A 21,189-nucleotide genomic window follows, 5' to 3' on the forward strand; every position below is an offset into this window, starting at 1 on the left:
ATAAAAGATGTTCAACAAAATCTTTCAACAGTGACCAAAGAAATAATGGAATCAAGGAAAGAAATAAAAGATGTTCAACAAAATCTTTCTACAGTGACCAAAGATATAATGGAATCAAGGAAAGAAATAAAAGATGTTCAACAAAATCTTTCTACAGTGACCAAGGAAATGATGGAATCAAGGAAAGAAATAAAAAATGTTCAACAAAATCTTTCAACAGTGACCAAAGAAATGATGGAATCAAGGAAAGAAATAAAAGATGTTCAACAAAATCTTTCTACAGTGACCAAAGATATAATGGAATCAAGGAAAGAAATAAAAGATGTTCAACAAAATCTTTCTACAGTGACCAAGGAAATGATGGAATCAAGGAAAGAAGTAAGAGATGTTCAACAAAATCTTTCTTCGCTGACTAAAGAAATGAAAGACATGAAAGTAATGATGTTTCAAATGTTGGAAAAGATAAATAAAAATGAACAACATGTTCAAACATCAACATCACCAGTTGAAATGTTGATGAACTCAGTAAAAGGTGATATTTTGGTTGCTGGAAGTTATTCACATGGTTCCTTAAAAAGTGTTGAAATATTTTCATGGAAGGAGGAGAAATGGTTTGAAATTGCATCAATGAAAAGTATACACAGCTATGCTTCATCATTTATTCATAATGATGATTTATTTGTTGTTGGAGGATATGACAGCAAGTCAATGGAGACATTAAATATAAAACAGTTTCCTTTGACATGGAGAAAATTTCTTGCGGAGCTTCTTTATCAATGTTGGCAACATCAAACTGTTGTTCATAAACAACAAATCCTTTTCATTGGAGGATTTATTTATGGCAAAGGAGCATCAGATTTGATCAGTGAAGTAGAGATAACTGGTACAACATCTCATGTTTTAAAAGAGTTGTGTCATATGCCTGAACCACGTTGGTGCCATGGAGCTGTTGTTGTTGATGATAAAGTTCTTATTTTTGGAGGAGTGGGAAAAGGTAACAAATATTTGTCCAGTGTTTTGGAATTTGATCCAAGGACTCTTACATTTAAGGAAATGCCTTCATTACCTCATCCATTGGGTGGAATAGCAACAGTTCAATGGAGAGATCAAGTTGTTCTTCTTGGAGGTTGTAATGGAAAAGAAGCATTGAACAGTGTTATCATGTATGACAGCAAAACAGGTAAGATTACAGTCTTACCATTCATGTTGGAAAAGAGACGTGAGTTTTGTGCAGTTATAACAGATGATACAATTGCTGTCATGGGAGGTCTGAATGATAAAGGTGAAAATCTTAAATCAGTGGAGTGTTTCGATATGGGAAGTAGTTCTTCATGGACATATCTTCCTTCAATAAATAAACCAGGACATGGAGCTAGTGCTGAAGTTTTACCTTTTGGGCAAAATTATGTCTAAATTGGAATGAAACAATGACATATATTTTATGTTTAACTATTGTTGATATGTAGAAGTTGTAATGTAAGAATTCATGTTTAATATCATTTTTGTTTAAATGCTCAGCTCTTGAATTAATAACCTACTGGATTCAGAGGAAACTGTGTTTAAAATATGTTTTAAAAATCTTAAGTGTAATATTACTTTTGGTCAATGATTTTTTCTGGCATAAAGAAACAAATATGCTGACAAATAAGTTTCAGCTTAGATATTTTACATTTTATTCAAAATATACTTATGGCTAAATATTTTCATTGAATTTTGATTTACACATTATGCATGACCAGTATATCAAGGTACAGACTAACAATCAAAGTACTAACAACAGTGACTATCATCATTGCTAATCCATGATTTTCAAAGATATCCTTGGAAAGATTGCTTCATATAATGCTTCATATAATGCTTCATATAATTAAAATAAATGAAATTTTACATTATTGTGCACCCCCACCTCTCTTGTCCCATATCTCTGTCCTGAATCATAAAATGAAAATGGAAATATCCAATTTGAGTCATTGTGTGCCTCGTGTACCTATTTTAAAGCCATTTTGAAATAAACTTGCTTTACAATGTACATCATTCGTATCAAAGTTTTTAAGCCAATTCATGTTACTAACAAACTACAAATTTCTTTTTAACTTTTTGCCATTCCACTTATCAAAAAAAATTATTTCTTTATCACAATAACTTTTTATAATACAATATATCACAATGGCTGTACATTTATACATTTCGAAAAACTATCAGCGAAATAGGGAAAGTACAATGTTTCCCAAAATTTCTTGGCATTCCAATCTCCATTTGAATTCATAAGTTTCCAAACACCTCGGTTGTTTGTTCTAGTTGCTTGTCATATGATACAAAACTCACAGAAATCTAAATGAATAATTCAATGAAGACAGTACATCAAAAATGTTCTCCTGCCAACCCACAAATCTTCAAGCCAACCCACAAATCTTCAAGCCAACCCACAAATCTTTAGGCCAACCCACTAATCTTTAGGTCAACCCACAAATCTTCAGGTCAACCCACAAATCTTCAGGTCATCCTACAACCATGACCATTCAATCCAGGCTCCCTACAGTTTAAGCATTTAAGAACTTATTTAAGAACTCATTCATCACCTTTTCAAGTCCTTTTGACTTTTCTTTCCTTTCATTTTCTTCTCTCTGATCTTCTTTCTCCCAAACCAGTTTGGTTTGCAGATCAGTAAACTGAATATTTGCATTTTCAATATCATCTTGCAACTTTTCCTTGGTCTAAAACGACAAATTTTTATTTCAGATGCAAAAATAATGTAAAAATAAGAACAATCTCTGAACACGTGGAACCAAAGGAGGGACTAAACTGACCAATTTTTTAACAGATTTAAAATTGTAGCGAGAGACTTGCCGAGCGGAAATCGAATACGTGTGATAAAAATCAATGCCCAACATAAAGTTCTGATTAGAGCCATAGAAATAGACCAAAAAAAAAACAAATTGTGAAATTTAAATTTATTGTGACGTTTCGTCTTTACTCAAGACATCTTCAGACAAATAATAAATAGGACGTTAAGACAAGGTATTATATTTACAAAAAGGTGTTAAATTACTACTAAAGGAAGCGGTGTCGAATGGATACATGATAAGGAAGTTTGGAAGTGAAATGAAGAGAAATTAAAAGAGGTTAAGTGGAATGGAGTTTCCTTGCACATTAAGTAAAGGCTTGTGTTTATTGATTAGAAGGCTTTCATGGATGGAGAGTTCATAAGTATCGTTGGAAGAGGAGATTATTTTAAAGTCGTCTAAGTTGGGGGCGTGTCCAGTTGCGTTAATGTGAGCAAGGATGCTTGATGATGCAGGGTGGGAAACTTGGTTGCCTGTAAGGGGGGATATTCCCAAGTGCTCCAAAAATCTGGTGTGTAGATGACGTGTGGTTTGACCCACATACGAAGCGTTGCAGCTTCGACACTTGAATAAATACACTACACCAGATCTCAGAGGCTTGGGAATTTTGTCCTTAAAGGGGAAGAAAGAAGAGATACGTTGAGAAGGGCGGAAAACAAATTTAATGGATATATGTGGCAAGGCTGCAACACAAAGGTTATTGATTTGTGTGCGAATTTGAAGGGAGTGTATGCCGGTGAAAGGAAGACAGAAATAGATGGGCATTTTGTGAGCAGTCAAGACAGGTGGTTTAGGGGCAAAGGTGTTGTTAAGGAAGCGACGTGTGATTTGGTCAATTATACGTGAAGGAAAACCGTTTTTGGTGAGTGACTTTCTGGTAAATTCGAGTTGTGTATGAAAATTTTCATAAATAGAACAAAGGTTGAAGATGCTGTGAAGTAAGCAAGAACTAAGTGAAGTTTGTAAAGTAAGTGGGATGAAGCTGTGGAAGTTGGTGAAGGCCAGTGAAAGTAGGTTTGCGGTAGACGGAAGTGGTGAATTTTCCATTAGTACGAGAGATATCAATGTCAAGAAATGAGAGCTTTCTGTTTTGTTCGACTTCAGATGTGAATGTGATGTTAGGGTTTTTTCGGTTCAGGTAGTCAAGAAAGAGACCTCTCTGGTTTAATAAATGTCCTTCTTTATTCAAACCACTGCTTTACCGACACTTCATTTGACGACTGTTTTACTTTTTTCTTTCCTCCAATGCGTCCACTTCTTTTCTTGACTATCGGAAACGACAACACCTAATTCGCATTCACGGCTGAGAGTCGAACAAGGCAAATACGTGATCCCTCCATTCTAATAAGAAAATTCACTAATCTATAAAACTCTTAAGATGGACCTCTCAACTTTATCCACTACCTGGCTTTAAACCAAATCCCTGCTTACCTACATCTTCAATCTTAACTACTCAAGAAAATTTTATTTAACTCAATTCAAAATCACTCACTGTTTTTCATGTATTGTCCACTACTCTTTCTTTTACCTCAACCACAATACTGACTTCCCTTCCTGGTCACCATCCTTTTGTCTTTCACCATCCCCTTCAAATTGCTCAAATCCTTTGTTTGTGTTACAGCAGTATACGCCATCCATTGGTATTTTCTTCTCAGCAATCTTCTTTGCCATTCTGACTCTGGTCTGGTGTATTATTATCATTTCTGCTTTCGCATGGTGGCTCACTTCTGCACCAATTTTCGGGCACTTGAGAATATCTCCCGCTGAACAACAGACTTCCATCAACACTTTCACGGCTGAACACGCTAACTTGTTTAAAGCAATATATAACTCAGTACCTCAGGCTCTTCCCGTCCGCCAGCTTTCCTTCTATTCAATAAATCACCTTGTGGCTTGCCATTCCGCCTTTATGCATTTTATATTTCATTTCCGCTTCCAATTTCCTTATTTGTATCCATCCATTTAACAGATTTCTTCAAATATAATTGACCTTTGATAATAACGTTTATTTATTGACTGATGCTGAGAATAATCAGCAATCTAATTAAATTGAGTATTTTGAATCCCTATGCTAATTTTCTCCTTGGCTTTTACCACAGATCTTGAAACAGTCTTTGAGGGAAGTTCTTTCTTCGCAGAGCTATTAACTTTCTGGCCATTTTTACCCATATTTTACATGAGGAATCGTCTGGAATGCAAGAGGTATTCGCAATATTAACTGTATCTGTCCAATCTATTCTTGTCAAGTCAGCATATTTAAGCAAACATGTTTCCATTTGTTGTTTGAAATTTTGAAGTGAATACTTTGAAAACACATCCGGAAATTTTCTATTGTACCTAATTTGTTCAAAAGAGTCTGACTTCATTGGACTTAGTAGAAACGGAAGCACCTCGTGATATGAGTATGACGTGTCATGAATAAAGTTCATACGGTAAATAATGGTTACTACAAATGACCAAATACAAATAATAATGCTACAAGTCACAATATATGTTTCAACGTATTAGATTATGCTTCAATATGACCTTATTTCAATTATTTGAACCATTTGGAACACCGGTCTCATGAAATTTAGTTGTTCAAAATAATTTCACTGGTCTCATGAAATTTAGTTATTCCAAATAATTTCTCTAATGTATTCGTGATAAGCATGTATGCAAGTGAGCATGCGCAATAGCTTCCTTAATTATTCTAAATCTTCCGTCTTACTCAAGATCATCCGAATGCTTGGTTTGAATTGAAAGTTACGTGAAATATCGCGAGGAATTTTTCTTCCCGAGCCGTCTTGTACTGTGGCCGGTACGGGTCATCAGAAAAATAATTTAAGAAACATAACAAAGAATAAGAAAACATCACTCAAAATCATACTACACATTTCAAAATACTCACTACACATTTCAAAATAGTCGCTACACATTTCAAAATTCTCGCTACACATTTCAAAATACTCGCTACACATTCCAAAATACTCGCTACACATTTCAAAATAGTCGCTACACATTTCAAAATTCTCGCTACACATTTCGAAATACTCGCTACACATTTCAAAATACCCGCTACACATTTCAAAATACTCGCTACACATTTCAAAATTCTCACTACACATTTCAAAATACTCGCTACACATTTCAAAATTCTCGCTACACATTCGCCCCAGTCTTACCCGCGTTTGCGCGGTCACCTATAATTTTAACCCACACAAGACAAAGCATGTTTTGTCCGTTTTGTGGAAAGGAATTGCTCGAATCTTATGCTTTTTGCGCAAATTGTGGCAAAAAAGTCGAACTATCTGGACTGCAAGGTTTATCAGAGAAAGGGCTTCATGAAAAGGAACGTATTCCGGTTACTTTCAATTATTTTAAGAAAAGAAAAGAAGATGAAAGAGCGAGGCACTTCAGACCATCGACTAGTGGCAGTGGCTATAAAGGGAAAGCAAAAAGGGCAAAAAGCGCTGATGAAGATCTTAATGAAACTGTTCGGAAAAATGTCGGAATTATGCTTTATGATGGTGAAAAATTAAAGATTCAGCGTGGGAAATCTTTAGTTCTATCCATACAAAAATCTGCTAATGCTGAAAGGTTATTACAGGCAGCTCTAAACAAACATATGGCACATTCAAAAAATATAATTAAGCCTATGACGAAGTATGTGATGCTATACTCAGATGCATCAAAAGTAGCAAAGCTAAAAGAGAGTGAGGAAGATTTTGTTTTGCATAAATACAAGGAAGAATGTAATAATCCATATTACAGAATTAATTTCTTCCTTTGCCCTGACATTGACTATTCTCTATCAAAATTAAAAGGAATTAAAAGGATGCTTGAAGGATGATAACAGGAGCAGTGATGATACAGATGATGTTGAAGTAAGTAAAGAACAGTCTTACAAGTTAAACAACAAGCATAGTGATCATGAAAATAAGTCAGTACCCATCCTAGTGAATGATGAACAGTGTTTGAATGATAATGTGAATAGCAGTAACAATATTGAGGATGTTGAACAACCTTCAACACTAACCAAAAGCCATAGTGATGGTGAAAATGTGCCAATAACATACAGTCATGATATGCTTGCAATGAAGTCACTGCCTATACCAATAAATGATAATCAGCACAGGGGTGAAAAACTAAACAGTTTGACTTATGGTACTTTAAGTGAAATGTTTCCACAAATAAATGATCAAATTATACAAGAGGCTTTGCATAACAGTGAAAATGATTTTGAAATGGCTGTAGCTTATATTCTTGAACTACAAAATCAGGAAACAACAGCACATCAAGTGTATGCTTCATTTGGATTCTGTAATAACATTGATGATGATACAGATTTTCAAGATAATGAAGCATCTCTATCTGATAACACGCAGGTTACAAAACCTGAGGAAAGGCAAGAAAGCATAACTACCGAGGAGTCTCTTTCTAGCATTGTCAAGAAATTTTCAAAAGATAAGATAAAAATTGATTCAACTCTTAGGATCAAGGTATGTTTTTCACCATGTGCCCAATTCATTCAACTTATTAAAATATTGTATGCACATTTATTGAACCTTATTTGATAATTTTTATCACCAGATGTTGGGCTTTAATGTGTTAAAACAAGGCATAAATTTTATTTGACCAGAATGGTCTAAGATATGAATATTACCACATGTTTGGATCAGACCATTTAAACACAGAAACCTTAAATAATTGTTCGATGTTAAACTTTAAGTTGTTTTTAAGTTTTATCTTGTAATTAGAGACTGTACATGTATAATAATGCCGGTGCTGCTTAATAAAGCTCTGAATATATATTTGTCAATTGCTTGGCTTTTATGGAATTTTCAATGAAGGTCTACTGGCATTGATTTTGTGCAGTAGTAGTATGCATTGTCCAGTTGCTTGTTTTTTTAGTATTTTAATGCTATATGCTGGTTGTTTGCCTTTGTACGAAGAATTTCACTTCTATTTATATATATTTCATGAAATAAGTAAAATTTTGGTAAAATGGGCTTCATGGCCTTATCATATTTTGTCCAAAAAAATTTTTCTGCCTCGCTTTTTATTACTATGTATTTCGGCAGCACTTTATTATAGATGTGTAACTTTTTCTTTTCCAGTATCTGCTCTCAAGAAATGAGTCGTGATTTGGCAGGTGAAATCGAGCGATTATTAAAAACATCCAAAAGTTTCACTCGCAAAAAGGTATTTGTGTGAGAATTTTTTTTTGATGTAGTTTTCCCTAAGCCTTGATTAAAAATTGCGTGCATGTATGTCAAGTTCATATTTCATTTCTCTCCAGGCTGCTTTATGTGCTGTTCGAATTATTCGTAAAGTACCAGACTTGATGGAAATTTTTGTCCCAATAACAATGTCACTTTTGAATGAGAAAAACCATGGTAAGTAACTGCAGGGATAGATTTACTAGTGAATGGGGGATTGGGGTGCATTCCTCATAGCTTTGGTTGTAAAGGCTGCAGGTGGTGTGCCAGCGCAATTTCCATATGATAAGGTCACTTTTGAATGTGAAAACTTATGATAAGTTTCTGCAAGTATAGAATGATTGCTGAATACAGGGTTGGGGTGAATGGCTGCAGGTGGTGTGCCAGCTGCATTTTCATTTCATTTTTCGTTGGAAAACTCTTAAACTACTAGAAGCGTATTCGTTGTCGGCGATATTTTCCCACGTTTGAGTTTGTAGATAACTTTATGTATTATTTACCGTCTGGGAGGTCTGTACTGAAAAAATTTTTTCACTGAGGTGGAGGGAAATATTTCTTATTTCCATGCCGACCTAGACGGTAAATAAGGTTTTTATTTTTCTATTTTCACGATAAAGCCATTTTCGTGGTAAAATGGTCAATGGCTTATTAAGATTGAGATTGCATTGTTTTCTACAAATTTCTTTTCTTCTGGATTATACGTTAAATTGACTCTCGCTATAATAAATATCCTGACCACGGTCGACATAGTGTAAAAAGTGGCTGCAGCCAATCAGATTGCGGTAAATCAACACATTTCACAGGGCGTGCATTAATAAAAAAAATAAAATTTTGTTATTTTAGATTCACGTCATCCGTTTGTTGCGTATTCTGGGGAGAAACGACTGATAGCCAACTGAATTAACATAGTCAAGCTCAATGTCTGAATTGAATGTTTGATCGTTCATAGTAATTTTCTGAAGCATGATAGAAACTAAACTACAATCAGATGGAATTTATGGAAATCTTTTACAAATTTATATGTTGACATGAATGCTGCTTTCCAAACTGGGAATTTTTTCAAGAGGGTGAAAAATTTATGGATGAATTGTAAATGCTTGGCAAAGACGATCTCGCGAGCGACATTTCAGTCATTGATGTTCAAAAGAAAGCCAACATTGTTTTGAGTTTGATCAGCAGAAATTTACATCGAAAATCGTAAGTAAAGGACAAGTGAAGTGTATGCATGAATGCAATATATCAAAGTCAATTTATGCGAGTGTGTGATGCGATTTATGTTAATATGGCGTATGGTAAGCAGATTGATGCTTCTAAAATTGTTGTTGACGAAGGACTTTTAGCTGTGATGTCTTTAGTGCTTGGGGAATCGTGACCGTTATATGGCCTCGAAATCTTACATTTCTGCAATTATATTTCAATGGACAAAAAATCTGTAGCCATTAGGTGCCATACTATTATTTACTTTATCATAAACAAATGTTTGGGGCTTTTCAGTTTATGATCATTGATCATTCAATCATTGGACAGTTATACTACATATTGTTTAAGATTTGAGAAAACTAACATTGATTACATGAGAAGCTGTTTACTATAACCTGTGATTTTGAGTCTTATGATCCATGAAGCTTTTTATTTTGACAATTTGACTGGAATGGTATTAAACCTGAGTATTTCACATACACGATATGTTGTCCCATGTCACATATTGTCCCCTTTTCTAAATGAACACCTCATGTAGAGATGTAAAGGTGTGTTAATCTACGGCTCATACCAGATTGTTGCCATAAATTCCAAAGGGCTATTGATGTATGAAAAGCATTTTCTATAAAGTAAAAATGTCTTCCTATGTATGCAGATAAACCTTGAAATTTGGCAAAACAGCAAAGTATTTTTCATGATCGCTAGGTAATTTTTCTGATGATCATTATAATTTCTAAACTAAATTATTTTAGATTTACATTTAAACAAGCTTTGATCATATGAAAAGATATTTATCATAACCAGTAAGCATGACACATAAACCATTTTTAACATTCATGTAATTATATAATTAAAGACATGTTGGTTACATTCTGTTTGTATTTTATAATACAATGCTACTAGTGATTGCTATATAGCACACCTTGCAGAAGATAATAGTCTAGTGAAATGCCTAATAAACATTTATGGCATTAAGCTAACCTTAACTGCAAATTTTCACTCTGATAATTTTTGCTTAATCTTTGGCAGAAAAAAATTTTGAGTTTTTTCTCAAAGGTTGAATTTGCTGGCACTGATGTGAAGATGGGTAAAGAGTTACAATAAACTTGCATGGTTTGAAGTCTGAGCTTTTCTATATCTATGAACTGTCACTTGTAGTACCAAATTTCTAACTTAACTTATTACATAGAGGTTTGAATGGGGGTCTCTAAGGGGGTCTATGCCTGACAACTTGGTAGAAATTTTAAAGAATATATCTGTTTTTGAATAGCATTATTGTAAAATAAATTTACGTTCCTAGACATGCTAATGAGCCATATATTTGGCATGATAATGAGCCTAAATATTTGGCAAAACATTCAATTATTGTTCACTTTATTTTTTTTTTTGAAAAAAAAACGTAAGAAAAATGTGTTGTTTTTACGCAAAAACGATGCCCACAAAATACATTTTGTATTGCTCTAAAACGCTGAAAATGGCATTTTCAAGACTCTGAAATTCAAAATTTCTCAGGGGAGATTGCCTCAGACCCTCCCAGGTGCGGAGCGCCTCCGACGTTTTATGACTGATGTTTGAAAAATCCTAGATCCGCCCCTGATTACTCGCTGTCAAATAAAGAACGTTTATTTACATGAATCCGGAATGACTTTCGATCCGTAATGAACTCATTCCATGTTAAAAGAAATTCTTTTGTATGTTTACATGAATCCGGAATGAGTCACAACTCGATCCGGATCGAGTTCATTCCTATTTTCATTCCGGATCGAAGTTTCACTCGGGTCAAAATTTTAGTTTTAACCTCATGTAAACGCTTATTGAGTTTCATTCTGGAATGATATTGTGATTAATGACAAAGCACGCATGCACCATGTGTATTGTCTTCTGGGAAATTGAATGTCGTAAGCAAATAGGGGTGTTTACATGAATCCGGAATGACTTTCAATCCCGATCGAAACGTGATGTCAATCCGTGTTTACATGAAACTAATTGTTGTTTTTCTTCGCACTCATTTTAACCCATTTAGCCTCTTTATTTGCTTACGAGCTTCATTTTGCCAGAAGACAATACCCATGGCACATGCGTGCTTCGTCATTAATCACAATATCATTCCAGAATGAAACTCAATTCGCGTTTACATGAGATAAAAAGTAAATTTCGATCCGGAATGAAATTTCGATCCGGAATGAAACTAGGAATGAATTCGATCTGGATCGAGTTGTGACTCATTCCGGATTCATGTAAACATGCAATAGGATTTCTTTTAAAGTGGAATGAGTTCATTCATTCGGATTCATGTAAACACCCCCTAAGGCGGCTAAATGGTCTAAAATGAGTGCGAAAAAAAGCAACAATTAGTTTCATGCAAGTATTAAGCTATATAAACTCAGAAACGAAAGAAAAGAAAAGGGTTGTAATAATGTTTAAGTTCGTTATCTTCAAAATTCAAAATTTCTGCGAAATGTCAATCCTTGTGTTGATTTCCCATTTAAACGTGGATTGACATCACGTTTTGATTGCAATTGAAAGTCATTCCAGATTCATGTAAACACCCCCTAACTGATCAGAACTTGAATAAATATCGATAAATATGGCCATTTTTGGAAATGTCCCCTTCTTCCAGCAAATATAATCACAATTTTCTTGTAATTTTCAAGTAATCGGAACCTCTATATTAATGTCGAAATTCGGTGTCAAATTTTGTCAATTATCTCATTATTTCTCAGATCATCATTCTGTGATGTATTCACAAAGTTTAAAGGCTTTCCACTCCACTAGACAATTAGTTTCGGTTAGTTATCAACGAATTCCAAAAGAAGCTATTTTGCGACAAATATATGAATGGCAAGAATGAGCTGAGTAAACACACGCAACGTCGATCATTGATTCATTAGTTTGTTTGGAAGCTTCGTATCTGGTTACAAACGTAGAACGAAGTTAAGATCTAGCTCAGTCCCTTTAATATTTCTCCCTTCTACTCTCTACAATTATTCTAATTACAAGTTAACAAAAAGCAATTAACTTTTACCGACCAAACTTTCAGATAATTTTGCTTGGAATTTTATCTTAATTTGAGATTTTATGTAGAATGCGCGTACATTATATTTATTGTTGTTATATTTGTCTCTAAACTCTTCTAGCTCATATGCACCTAACAAATTAAGAAACGACATGCAATAAAACACATATTCTTGTATTTATGCAATCATACGCCCTTTCGAGAATGCTTATCGCTGCACATCTTATCTGAATTAAATCTATTGGAGTAACATGTCTCAAGTTGTTCATTTTAGTTGTTTGAAAATAAATTAATATGAAATTCATTATTGGAAAAGATCCATTCCAGTTTACTTTCTTGACCTGAAGATGATTGCACAAGTTACATCAGCATGAGGGCTCAATGTGTTCCTAAAAGGAGTGTCGGCTAAGAACCTTTTTATGGTAATGTTCCAATCCATATAATATATAAGGAATTGGATGTCCAATTTGACATTTCAGCTTTGAGTGAAAAAGTAGACAACAGGATCGTAAATTTAACGTTTTGTATTAAGTTCGCCATTGGATTAGCACCGTTCAAATTACCTCCCCTCCCCCTTCCCTCCCCTTCGGAAAATTCTAAAATCTATTTCCGGTGATTTTTGGAGACGCCTGCCATGGTCAATTTTACGACAATTATTTACAAAAATTATCTACAAGTAATCTTTAATTTGTTAATGTCTTTTGCACTTAAAAACTGATTTGACTTACATTTTCCCAATTTCATAGATTAACAAGCATTTGAGCAAAAATTTGTACATTTTAACACTTCCTAAGTTACAAATGGTAAAATTAATTAAAATTTTTCTTTGTATTTATTATGGAACATAGCTACAAGATGTATAAAAACGGCTTATCTTTGAAATCACATTGAAATTTTAAAATCAATTTCGATCTTGAAATTTGTTCTAAGGGGATGAATTACAGTAGAAACATTCGAACTATAAAATGTAAAGCTAAAACAACTGAAATTCATATGTATAACGTATAAATTTCTCAATTGCTCAGTTTAGTTAGTAAGAACAAATTAATGCAGACAGCTACCAGTTCCTACAGATATGTTTTCTTAATTGCCCTAACATCTTCGTTTAAAGTTTCTCTGTAAAATCTTTAGCATGCAACTGCAAATAAAACGGACGTACAGTGAAATTATGATGAAAATATCTTAAATGTAAATGCTAAGTAACGATTTTTACCCAAAAACAACACCTGTTTGCATAAATAAGTTCATTAAATTTCCCACTTAGCAAGTGGAATATTTTAACATAGCCAAGCTCAAATGCGCGTCGTCTGGCGCTCAATGTGTATTTTGAAAAACATGAAAATGTTAAGAGAAGACGTTTGTTTACCATTTTTGTTCTGGTGGTTTCGATCGACATGATCAAACTACATCGCTTTCAAACTATTAATCTTAGTAACTACTTTGTATGTTGTAAACATAATTTCAAAAACAGAAACGCATTTTGTACCCAACGATGATATAACACAATTATCTTAATGCATCGTGTTTAATGATGTTAACAATTGCAGTTTTACATGGAAATATTTATTGATCCCAAATTGATCATTAAATTCTGAAATCTATTTCCGGTGATTTTGGAGACGCCTGCCATGGTCGATTTTACAAACAATTATCAACAAAAATTATCCACAAGTAATCTTTAATTTATTAATCTTTTGCACTTAAAAACTGATTTGACTTACATTTTCCCAATTTCATAGCTTAACAAGCATTTGAGCAAAAATTTGTACATTTTAACACTTCCTAAGTTACAAATGGTAAAATTAATTAAAATTTTGTTTGTATTTATTATGGAACATAGCTACAAGATGTATAAAAACGGCTCATCTTTGAAATCACATTGCGATCATAAATCAATTTCGATCTCGAAATTAGTTCTAAGGTGATGAATTACAGTAGAAACATTCAAACTATAAAATGTAAAGCTAAAACAACTGAAATTCATATGTATAACGTATAAATTTCTCAATTGCTAAGTTTAGTTAGTAAGAACAAATTAATGCAGACAGCTACCAGTTCCTACAGATATGTTTTCTTAATTGCCCTAACATCTTCGTTTAAAGTTTCTCCGTAAGATCTTCAGCATGCAACTGCAAATAAAACGGACGTACAGTTTGTTTACCATTTTTGTTCTTGTGGTTTCGATCGACATGATCAAACTACATCGCTTTCAAACTATTAATCTTAGTAACTACTTTGCTAAACATAATTTCAAAAACGGAAACGTATTTTGTACCCAACGATGATATAACACAGTTATCTTAATGCATCGTGTTTAATGATGTTAACAATTGCTGTTTTACATGGAAATATTTATTGATCCCATTTTGATCACTAAAACGCTTGCTTTGAGAAAACGTGCTTTTAATTGTTATGTGAACATTTGAGTATTTAGTTTTAAAACATAAAAAATTTAAAATGGAGTTAATGACTTCTAGTTTCGCTCTATACTTTCGATTACGTGTTTTATCTGAGCACATAATGTTAGCTGTTATTTAACTGAAAATCTTTCAAAAGTTAGTTAGTGGTTGGTGTTTCTATTGATCTTGCTGCCAATGTTGATTTTTTCATTGTAATCCTTTCTATTTGACGTGATGAGTCATAATAAATGCTCGTTGTCTGAAATCCATAGTCTTCTAAATTATGAATGACATCCATCTTTAGTAGTTGAAGAAACTTACGATCAGAATTCTGTTGATATTTGTAACTGGTTATTTTCAAAGCTGCAAAGCTGTACTGAAAATGATCGCCCCACTACTAACGCCTTGCTTGAACAAGGTCCAATAAAGCTAATCGGCACTTTTATAGACATTTTGTGCTATGAGCCAATCATAACGCTCTTTAAAATAAACACAATGTAATGCGAGCGATGATTGGTCTAGATCTGTGTTTTCATTAGCTTGTGCAAAACACATCCGAGCTCAACCAATCAAATCAATCATAACAATCAATCAGTCAAAGAGAATTTGCAAATCGATCATGAATTTATTTTAGAGGAAAAATTAAAATGTTTGTCTGTTTTTCATTAGTGTTATTTGATAAAAGAAATAAAAGATGTTCTTCGTGTTTACAATGGCTTATGCAAGCCTCGGAGACGTTTGTGAGAACTCTCGAGCATGTGTAGCCCTCGACCTTCGGTCTCGGGCTTGCACTGATCTGCAACAAAGTTTTTTGAAAAGTAACGCTTTTATATAGTGAGTATTTTCTTTCAAATTTGCCGTGGGCAGGAGTTTTCTTAATTTCTTCTAGTTTGGAAATTAGTTAAGTTTAAAATACGCTATATTTTGGTTGGCATGTCAATAATTACTCGCTGTCAAATATAGAACGCTTATTACATTGAAGAGAATACTTTGAAAACACATCAAATTTTAAGCATTAAGCCATTAAATGGTGTTGCATTCCGCTTCATGTAATCTTGCACTTTTAATTTTTTGCTCGTTACTAGTCCTTTAAAAGTCGAATTTTGCTCTTACTATTACTAACTTCCGATCTCACAGAAGTTGGCAGAAAACTGGCTTATTTTTAATGAAAATTTAGCATAATTGAATTTATTCCATCTGGCAACGCTGATTTAATTAGAAAATTTAACGAGACTTACCGGAAGTTGAAGTTCGATTGAAACTATATAAGTTACTGTTTATGAAGTAGGAAGTCATGTTAGACAGAGCGCACGATATCACGATCAGTTTTTTAAAAATATGTGAATGTCCACATATATATTGGCAGGCAAGTAATATTTAACATCATTTGAAAGAAGAAAGTTATTAGTTGGGTGAGTGACTTCGTAGTTCCTGAGCAGTCTCTTATAGAAGTTCAATCAGACTTCGACTTCAGGTAAGTCTCTTTTAACTTTCTAACTTATTTCGTCACTCTTCTACGTCACTAGAAAGTCATGTGAGATTTTAAAGCAATGTGGACAATAAGAAATGGTATTTTGGTTGTAAGAGGTGACTTGGACACCACTGCTGAAATATTTTCATGGAAGGAAAAGAAATGGTTTAAGATTTCTTCTAAACTGGAAAGTAATCCTAAGTTAATTGCTTTTTCGTTTATTTATGATGATAATTTATTTGTTGTTGGAAGAAAACGGAGCAAGAAGTCAATAGCGATGTTGAATCTTAAACAGTTACCTTTAACATGGAAGAGTGCTTCCTCATAATATTAAGGGTCATCAAACTGCTGTTTTTAAACAACAAATTCTTCTCATTGGAGGATATATTAAAGATAAAGGAATATCTGATCTGATTAGAGAAATACAGATTACTGGTAAAACATCTTATGTTTTGAAAGAGTTGTGTCGCATGCCTGAACCACAGTATTACCTTGGAGCTGAAGTTGTTGATGATAAAGTACTTATTATTGTAGGAATAGGAACAAAAGAAGTTCTTTCAAGTATCTTGGAGTTTGGTCCAGCACTCTTACATTTAAGAAAATACCTCCATTACCTCATCCATTGATTAGAATAGTAACAGTTCGATGGAGAGATCAAGCTGTTTTTCTTGGAGGTATTGATGGAAAAAGAACATTGAGCGATTTTATCAGGTATGAAAATAAGAAGGGTGAGATTACAGTCTTACCATCCATGTTGGAAAAGAGACTAGGATGTTCTGCAGTTATAATAGAAGATACAATTGTTGTCATGGGAGGAAAGATTGATGATGAAGATGAAGATTATCTTCAATCAGTTCAGTGTTTTAAAATGGGAAGCAGTTCTTCATGGACACATCTTCCGTCAATGACTAAACCACGATATGGAGCCATTGCTGAAGTTTTACCATTCTAATTAAAATATTTTCAAGCTGAAATAAAAAATCAAACATGCAAAGTGTGACTTTTGTTCCTCTAAGCAAGAAATCATTAGAGCAATGACAACAATTGAAGAGTTATAAAGAAAAGTTAAAATTAAAGTTGCTTTACATCAAGACAGAGGTGTAAGTTTTGTGCCATGCTTTTTGTGGTCCTTCGAGCATCGGGTGGCTCTCTCAAAACGAAAATTCTGCCAACATAAAAAATTTTCTTAAAAATCTTCAATAGAACACAATATCAACTCTGGTTTTCAATTAAACTTTCAATTTACTACTAGACTTTCGGTCTTGGGCTTGCCCTGATCTGATTTCGTGTTCTCCCAAAGGTCTGCTCGTTGTACATAAGCCTGTGCAAACACAGTAAACATTTTTTGTTTCTTAAATGAAAACGTCATGTTAGTTTCAGTGTTGCCAACTGCAATGTTGTGTCAATCAAAAGCATTTAGTAAGCTCCCAAAAATAAACCGGGATTTTTCAAAAAATCACAATTTTCCCACAGGAGAATATTACAGCGCTATCCTTTTTAGAAGAAACTTTCATAAAGAGAAGAAACTTTTTATAACTTTCACGAATTCATCTACTCTTGTTTTAAATAATGCATGTTTTAGGTATTTGGAGAATAAAACTGTGCGAAACAAGACGTTCAATTTGTAATGGTTAAATTTTATCATATGCAAAGGGAAACAAAGGATTTTTTTATGAAGGAACTTTAACAAGCAAAAATTCAATCATTTTTCAAACATAACACATTTTAGCTAAATTTTTCCGGATTTTTTGTCGCATTTTTATTTATTAACTTCTCTTCTGTTTTTAGAGACGAGTTACTAAAGCAATAAAAAACAATGTAATTTTGTTTTTGGACTGTTTTGGCGTTAATTGATAATGGTATAATATGAACGTTTAAACATAAAAACAATTTTTGCACATTTGTCGAATCAAGTCAGTTATCATATTAAAATTATTTCTCATTTACGATGTATTTGTTTACTAAACATCAGTTACAAGTGTTTTAAGAAAATGCACGCAAAAGTCCTTGAGAAAAATGAGTCACTGTACTCTATAAAGAGGTTGTTTTTCAGTGCAATCCATTTTCCACACCGCTCTATACCAGTTGATCTACTGCTCTAGCTGCTTTTAGAGGCGAGTGTCGTCAACATAACTAGTTATCAGACAAGCCATTTTACCCAAAAATTTATATCTGGAGCCTTAACTCATGGAATGACTTCTCAAAATGAAAAATTCCAAAATTAATTTTAAATTAAATATCTTAAAAGAATCCCATCTACTTTAAAAAATTCCGAGATTTCGGAATAAAATCCAAAGTTGGCAACACAGTTGCTAACAAAGGTTAAAAGCCCAATGTACGAGATGCGTATCTATTTTTGTTTGGGTGACATGACGTGTTGAATAATTTAAGCGGTAAACAAATATGGGGCGCGAAGTGTTTCTTTTTTTTTTACGGACTTTTTAATGTTTAATTTCATTATTTATTAAATAACCAAACGTAATAGGTTGGTTATTTCAAATAACCATTTTTTGGACTAGAATAAGTTTGGTTATATCAAATAATCAATTGACAAAATTTGGTTATTTAATAAATAACCATTTTATTTCGGCGCCGATTTGGTTATATCGAATAACCAATTGTACGCTAATTGGTTATTTAATTAATAACCATTTTTAATTCGGTAATCAAATTGGTTATATCAAATGACCAATTGTACGCTACTTGGTTATTTATTAAATAACCATTTTTAATTCGGTACCGATTTGGTACCAATTAGCGTACAATTGGTTATTTGATATAACCAAATCGGCGCCGAAATAATAATGGTTATTTATTAAATAACCAAATTTTGTCAATTGATTATTTGATATAACCAAACTTATGCTAGTCCAAAAATTGGTTATTTGAAATAACCAACCTATTACGTTTGGTTATTTAATAATTAATTTATTAAAAATCCCGTAAATAATAAAGAAACACTTCGCGCCCCATAAACAAATATTTTTGCCAACTTTTGGATTAGGTTTGGGTCAGCGTTAAAGGTGTCCCAAACACAGAATTGCATTGGAAAGCGTCTAAAATGGCTGGCCATCCTAATGATAACAAAAGTGGATATGAGGAATCGAGATTTAAGACTGCTGTTGATGAAAATTTTCTTTGTTCCATTTGTCTTAACATCGTTAAAGATGCAAGAATGTGTCGACATAACGAACACATTTTTTGTCGTTATTGCATTGAAGAACATCTACGAGTTAATGCACAAAGGTGTCCACAATGTCAAGATAATTTGACTGCACCTACACTTCTTCCAGCGCGGTTTGTTAATAATATGATTTCAAAGTTTAAGATCAATTGCGACTACGCTAGTCGTGGCTGTCCTGAATTTATAAAAGTTGAAGATTTAGAAAGACATGTTGAAAATTGTGGTTTTGCTCCAGTGTTGTGTTCTAATGAACGTTGTGGCAAGGAGATAAACAAACGAGACAAGATCAAGCACGAAACTAAGTTATGTGAATACAGAAAGATTCCTTCTCACGACTTTGAAGAGATTAGAGAAATGTTTCAACGAAATTTTGATCATGTTGACAAAGTAAAAGTGAAAATGGATGCTGAAGTAGGTCGACAATATGCGGAAATACGTAAAGAAATGATGGAATCAAAGAGAGAAATAAAAGATGTTCAACAAAATCTTTCTTTGCTGACTAAAGAAATAAAAGACATGAAAGTAATGATGTTTCAAATCTTGGAAAAGATGAATAAAAATGAACAACATGTTCAAACATTAACATCACCAATTGAAATAGTTATAAACACATTAAAAAGTGATATTTTGGTTGCTGGAGGTTATTCACCTGGTTCCTCAAAGAGTGTTGAAATATTTTCATGGAAGAAGGTGAAATGGTTTGAGATAGCATCAATGGAAAATGCGCACGTCTATGGGTCATCATTTATTTATAATGATATTTTATTTGTTGTTGGAGGTGTTGGCTGCAAGTCAATGGAGACATTGAATATAAAACAGTTTTCTTTACGTGGAAGACATTTCCCACAGAGTTTCCTCATGGGTGTTGGCATCATCGAACTGTTGTTTGTAAACAACAAATCTTTCACATTGGAGGATATGATTATGATAAACATACAACATTGGATGAAATTAGTGAATTACAGATTACAAGTACAACATCTTATGTTTTGAAAGAGTTGTGTCGTATGCCTGAACCACGTTCGTGCCATGGAGCTGTTGTTGTTGATGATAAAGTTCTTGTTTTTGGAGGACAGGGAAAGGATAGCAATGTTTTGTCCAGTGTTTTGGAATTTAATCCAAGGACTCTTACATTTAAGGAAATGCCTCCATTACCTCATCCATTGACTGAAATGGCAACAGTTCAATGGAGAGATCAAGTTGTTCTTCTTGGAGGTTGTGATGGAAAAAAAGTAATGAACAGTGTTCTCATGTATGACTGTAAAACAGGAAAAATTACAGTCTTACCATCCATGTTAGAAAAGAGAAGATTCTGTTGTGCATTTATAACTGGTGGTACAATTGGTGTCATGGGAGGTCTGAATGATAAAGGTGAAAAACTTAAATCAGTGGAGTGTTTCGATATGGTAAGTAGTTCTTCATGGACATGTCTTCCTTCAATGAATAAACCGCGAAGGGGAGCCATTGCTGAAGTTTTACCATTTGGGCAAAATTATGTCTAAACTGAAATGAAACAATGACATATATTTTATGTGTAACTATTGTTGATATGTAGAAGTTGTAATGTAAGAATTCATGTTTAATATCATTTTTGTTTAAATGCTCAGCTCTCGAATTAATAACCTCAGAGGAAACTGTGTGTAAAATATGTTTTAATAAAATTTAATTGTGATATTACTTTTGGTCAATGATTTTTTCTGGCATAAAGAAACAAACATACTAACAAATAGGTTTCAGCTTAGATATTTTACAATTTATTTAAAACATGCTTATGGCTAAATGTATTTGTTGAATTTTGATTTACACATTATGCATGACCAGTTTATCAAGGTACAGACTAACAATCAAAGTACTAAAACAGTGATTATCATCATT

At 33.3% G+C, this 21,189-nt stretch overlaps 2 protein-coding genes and 1 long non-coding RNA gene across 3 annotated transcripts; 2 read left to right on the forward strand and 1 right to left on the reverse strand.

The window, feature by feature from the left end:
- Positions 1-1,649: 1,649 nt before the first annotated feature.
- LOC124437111 lies at positions 1,650-2,847 on the reverse strand. The gene is made up of 3 exons (XR_006945584.1): positions 2,808-2,847; positions 2,580-2,714; positions 1,650-2,331 (listed from the first exon to the last, which is right to left on the reverse strand). It is a non-coding gene; the product is annotated as an uncharacterized LOC124437111 (long non-coding RNA).
- A 16,278-nt stretch (positions 2,848-19,125) lies between these two features.
- Positions 19,126-20,307, forward strand: LOC124436050 (E3 ubiquitin-protein ligase NRDP1-like). Its single transcript, XM_046985977.1, has one exon. It carries the CDS (start codon positions 19,192-19,194, stop codon positions 20,305-20,307), a length of 1,116 nt encoding a protein of 371 aa, XP_046841933.1. The 5' UTR covers positions 19,126-19,191.
- A 14-nt stretch (positions 20,308-20,321) lies between these two features.
- LOC124436051 (gigaxonin-like) lies at positions 20,322-20,816 on the forward strand. Its single transcript, XM_046985978.1, has one exon. It carries the CDS (start codon positions 20,322-20,324, stop codon positions 20,814-20,816), a length of 495 nt encoding a protein of 164 aa, XP_046841934.1.
- The last annotated feature ends 373 nt before the right edge of the window (positions 20,817-21,189 follow it).

Source organism: Xenia sp. Carnegie-2017, unplaced genomic scaffold, assembly GCF_021976095.1.
Source record: "Xenia sp. Carnegie-2017 unplaced genomic scaffold, XeniaSp_v1 HiC_scaffold_16, whole genome shotgun sequence".
NCBI classification, from domain to species: Eukaryota; Metazoa; Cnidaria; class Anthozoa; order Malacalcyonacea; family Xeniidae; genus Xenia; species Xenia sp. Carnegie-2017.